This window comes from Lagopus leucura, unplaced genomic scaffold (genome assembly GCF_019238085.1).
Source record: "Lagopus leucura isolate 7727_CA_CO unplaced genomic scaffold, USGS_WTPT01 Super-Scaffold_100054, whole genome shotgun sequence".
NCBI lineage: Eukaryota > Metazoa > Chordata > Aves > Galliformes > Phasianidae > Lagopus > Lagopus leucura.
The window spans coordinates 636581-641456 of record NW_024962300.1 but is presented as its reverse complement, the minus strand read 5'-3'; the positions used below and the strand labels follow the sequence as shown (position 1 = coordinate 641456).

At 62.0% G+C, this 4876-nt stretch overlaps 1 protein-coding gene across 7 annotated transcripts in view; it reads right to left on the bottom strand.

The window, feature by feature from the left end:
* The window catches only part of MTSS2 (MTSS I-BAR domain containing 2), a 10421-nt gene extending 5935 nt beyond the window's left edge, over positions 1-4486 (bottom strand). For all 7 annotated transcript variants that reach the window (XM_042886122.1, XM_042886123.1, XM_042886127.1 and 4 more), the window contains exons 1-5: positions 4388-4486; positions 1720-1781; positions 1549-1622; positions 589-673; positions 388-479 (exon numbers count right to left, since the gene is read on the bottom strand). In XM_042886122.1, coding sequence (XP_042742056.1) covers positions 388-479; positions 589-673; positions 1549-1622; positions 1720-1781; positions 4388-4456 — 382 coding nt within the window. In that variant the 5' untranslated portion in view covers positions 4457-4486. The remainder of the gene's footprint in view (positions 1-387; positions 480-588; positions 674-1548; positions 1623-1719; positions 1782-4387) is intronic.
* Between the last annotated feature and the right edge of the window lie 390 nt (positions 4487-4876).

The following is a 4876-nucleotide window of genomic DNA, read 5'->3' as shown; positions in this document are numbered from 1 at the left end:
ATCCTATCCTATCCTATCCTATCCTATCCTATCCTATCCTATCCTATCCTATCCTATCCCATCCCATCCCATCCCATCACTTCCCATTCCATCATTCCATTTCATTCCATCCTATCCCATCCCATCACTTCCCATTCCATTCCAACTTATACCATTCCCTCCCATCCCATCCCACTCCATTCCATTCTATCCTGTCCTATTCCATTCTACTCCATTCCATCCCATCCCATCCTGCCACATCCCATTTCATCCCATCCCTTCCCAGCACGCCATCCCATCATGTCCTACCCCATTCTATTCCAACCCATCCCATCCTGTTCCATTCTATCCCATCCCAACTCATCCATCCCTCTTGTCTCATCCCATGCCACGCCACGCCATCCCAACCTTTTGCGTGGTCCTTGTCCAACTGGTTGGCAGTTTTCTTCCAGTCCTCAATTCTGTCCTGCAAAGGGTTGATCAGGCTCTCCATCAGGGCACTGGGATGGGGGGAAACAAGAAAAAAAGATGGAGTGGGGGGCTGGGGAAGGAGGGGAGCGGGGCGAGGGCTGAGCCCGGCCTCCTCACATCCCCGATGGCGGCACCTACTTGGTGAACTGCCGGAGCTTGGCCTCGATGCTGCGGTGCCGCATGCACATACGGGTCAGTGCGGAGCCGATGTCCCTCGTGGCCCCTTGGGGGAGAACGGGACCCCACTGAGCGCAGGGATGGGGACGGTCGCGTTTGGGCACCGGGATGGGGGTGGGCGGCGTTTTCCCAGGCCAAGCCCGCCGGATGAATGGCCGGCCGGCCCCTCGATCGTTAACTCTGCTCCCCTGTTTGTCCCCCCGGGCTGATGGGTGGGACGCGTTCACTCTGAAGCCTAAGGACGGCCACGCGGTGGCACTGCTGCAAACCCCAGTGGCCATCAGCGATCCCGTCCCGCAGGCCGGGCAGTCTCTGCCCCAAAAGCCCCAAGCGTTGACCCCCGGGCAGCCAGGGATTCTGCATCGCCTCCAGCACAGCCCTCAGCCCCCACAGGCAGGGCATCCCTTAATCCTCCTCCTCCCAGCTCTCCTCCTGCACCTAATCCGATTCCACACCCCCACAGGCAGGGACACCTCCAGCCCCAAGTCCTCAGCCACCAGTGGGACATTACAGCCTTCATCCCACCGCAGCGGGGTTGCCCCAAACTTTGTCCCCTGCCCAGAGCTGGGTGTCTCCCTGCCATCCCCCAGTGCTCTAATCCCCCCCAGTGCAGTGGGCCACTGGGTTTGGAGACAAATCTGCTTGTGGCTCAAGCTGCTGCCTTCCTCCTCCTCCTCCTCCTCCTCCTCCACCTCCTCCCGCACGGCTCCAGATGGCCCTGGATGCCGCCAGTCTGCAAAACAGCCCCGGACCATCTGCTTGGCACAACCGAGCGGTGACACGCAGAGCCTGCACAGGGACACAGCGCTCGGAGGGACCCCACATCTCTCAGGGAGGGGAGATGTGCAATTTGTCACACTGGGAGATGCTCCACAGCACGGGGGACATCCTATCCGGGGACATCCCGCAGGGGAACCCTACCTCGAGTGTTGGTGGCCATGTCAGCCACTTTCTGGAAGGCATCCAGGAAGGCGACCGCAGCCAGCACCGTGGTCCTGCAGGGAGAGGGACATGGAGCTCAGTGCTGCTGTCACCCCGTGGGTATGGGGACACTGCCAGCAGGGTGCTGGTGGCACCGTCCAGACCACTCACCTGAGCTGGGAGTGCAGCTTGGTGGCCTTCGAGTTGAAGTCCTCCCAGATGGGGTAGGAGCTCTGCAAGAGGGGAAGGCAGTGGTCAGACCCCGAGCCTCGGGCAGAGCCCCCACGCTGCCCCCGTGGGGTGGCATCTCTGATGGCTCTGAGCACGGCCCCTGCCCTCCACCACCCTCATCCTTCCTGGTTTGCCCCTTTCCAGTCTCGGTGATGCCTTCATCTCAGGGGTGGAGGAAGCAGAAGGGACAGGGACAGGTCGCTGGTGCTGGGGAAGCATCCCAGTGCCATCCCAGCAAAAACAGTCCTGGTGTCCTCTTGGTGAGGCCATCCCTGTGCCACTGTCACGAGGAGGAGCCGTCCCAGTGAGGTCTCATATTGGTCCCAGTAAGACCATCCCAGTGCCATCCCAGCAAGGCTAATCCTGGTGCCACCACACGTCGAGGCCACCCCAGTGCCACCATCTAGAGAAGCCAGTCCTAATGTCCTCCTGGTGAGGTCAATCCTGGTGCCACCTCGGTGAGGTCATCCCAGCGCCATGCAGCAAGTCCTGGTGCCAGCCCAATGTCACCACCCCGGCGAGGCCATCCTGATGCCACCATCTCGGTGAGGCTGGTCCCAGTGCCACCATCCAGGCAAAGCCATCCCACTGTCCTGGTGAGGGCACCACCCGATGGAGGCGTTGGGGCTTGCAAAGACCCTGGAGGTGAGTCTTGGTGGCACCTCTGTCTCATTTGGGGACAGCTGGTGTGGGTGGGGAGCAGGGCTGATCCAGCAGTGCTTTGGAGGCTACAAAAGTCCCATGTCCATAAGGAAGCCATCCGTGGAGCGTGTTGCTCAGTGTGTGACATCTCTCTGTTTCTGGTAGGCCCACGGGGACAGCCATCATGGCTGGGGACCACGTCCCCATGCCCACCTCCATGCCTCGTCCACCAGGCACATCCCCATCCCTTGGTGACACCAGGACAGGGGTGAGGACGATGGAGACAAGGGCAACACTGGGGACAAGGACACGCCAAGGTCACCTGGGGACGCTGCACAGCAGGGGGAAGGCATTGGGAAGAAACCCAGAGACCATCACGAGGCTCCACTGTCCTCCTCCCTGAAGCCACCAACCGGTGCCAAAAAGCCACTGATGTCCCCGCTGCCACCAAGATGAGATCCTTTTGCCTTGGCCCCACGTGGGAGCATTGCTGTGTTCAAATGCTGGCTGCAATTACCCATCCCCATCCTGTGGCCACCGGGACCCCACGTGGTGACAACACTGGGGACAGAGATGCAGCACCCATAGGGCCCTATGGCGCCTGGTGTGAGCAGAGCTGTTGTCGTAGCACATTGTCTTTTTTCCTTCCTTTTTTTCAGCCTTTTCCACCAAAAGGAAAAATGATCACCCATCCCAGGAATGAATCCAGCTCGCTGTAACAGCGAGGAGCTCCCGGCCCCATAGAGTTGGGGTCCCTACTGTCACCAGCATGGGGATTGTGGCTGCAGGCTGGTTAAGCCCATGGGCAGAACGGGGATATTGAGGCACAGGGCAATCCATGCTCAGAGCTCAGGCTGAGCCAGGGACTCCAAACCCCCTTCTGCCCCATAAGGATCACCCCATCACCCTTGTAATAATAATAATAATGAGATTTCCTCCCTCGGGAGCTCTCTCCCACCACCCCCCTCCCCAGACACCACCGGCCCCCGAAGGGTTAATCCCTTTCTCAGGGAAGCTTTTATTTATTTATTTATCTTTTTATCCCCCTCCCCTGTTCTGGCAATGACAGCATTGTCTGGCCGGGCTGCAGTGAGGAGCCGAGCGGGAGGAAGAAGAGGAGGAGGAGGAGGAGGACGACGAGGCTCTGCCTCCAGGAGCTGCAGCCCAACGCGGGGGCACCACCGGACCCGCTAAGCTCAGCACTCGGAAGAGCCCCCATTCCCCCATTCCCCCCCCGATTGAAAATCATTGAAAAAAATAGAAAAAAATAAAGAAAAATAAACCTTCTCTCCCCTCCCCCCCACCTCATCCCTCCCCTACACGCACAGCAGTAAAACGGGATGGGGGAACCTGAGGGGGGGGGGGGTGAATCTTTGCGCTCCCCTCGGTGCGGTGAATGCCGTAGGGGGCTGCGGGGCTCCGGTAAGAGATCCGGGGCTGATGTCGGGGTCCGGGTGCCCGGTATGGGGCTCCGGTAACAGATCAGGGGCTGATGTCGGGATCAGCGTTCCCGGTTCGGAGCTCCAGGTGCCCGATTTAGAGCTACATTAACCCGGTTTGGGGATCCGAGTGCCGATATGGAGCTCCGGTACCGATCCAAGGCTGATGTCGGGGCTCCGAGCGCTAGGTTTGGAGCTCCGGTACCGATCTGGGGCCGATGACGGGGCTCCGGTGCCCGGTTCGGAGCTTTGGATGCCCGGTTTGGGGCTCCGGGTGCCCGGTATGGAGCTCCGGTAACCGATCCGGGGCTGATATCGGAGCTCCGCTTCTCGGTTTAGAGCTCCGATAATCCGGTCTGGGGCTCCGGTCCCGATCCGATGTTGATGTTTGGGCTCAGGCGGCCGCCCGGTGCCGGATCCCGGCTCCCGGTGCTCTCCCCGTGCCCGCCGCCCCCCGGTGAGGACGGGAAACGCTGCCCGGCGACCGTCAGGTTCGGAGTGGGGGGTTGGGGAGGGGGGGACCCTACCTTCATGTCGTTAATGATGGCCTGGAAGAGCCCACCGAGGGCTCCGCACTCCTTCTCCGCCGTCTCCATCGCTGCGGCAGCCCCGGGGCGGGCGGCGCCGCCGGGGGAGGCCTCGTCGGGGCCAGGCTCAGCGGCGGGGAGCGGCGGGGGGGTCGGGGCGGCGCGGAGGGGCCGGGAAAGGCATCGCCTCCGAGGGCACCCGCCGGGCTCAGCGGGCCCCGACGGCGGAGGAACGCAGAGGAACGGATGGGAGAACGGAGAGCGGAGCTCGGAGCCCGGGGCGGCGGCGGAGCGGGGCGGAGAGGGGCGGGATCTGCGGCGGCACATGCGCTGCCCGGGGTCTGGGGGAGGGAGGGGAGGGTGGGTGGGTTTGGGGATGCTGAGGTTTGGGGAGGGAGGGGGGGGGGGGGAGAAGAGAGGAGGGTGGCAGACGGAGCACCCGAGGGATGCGGGGGGTTTTGGGGCAGCGAGTGGGTTGGTTGAGTTGGG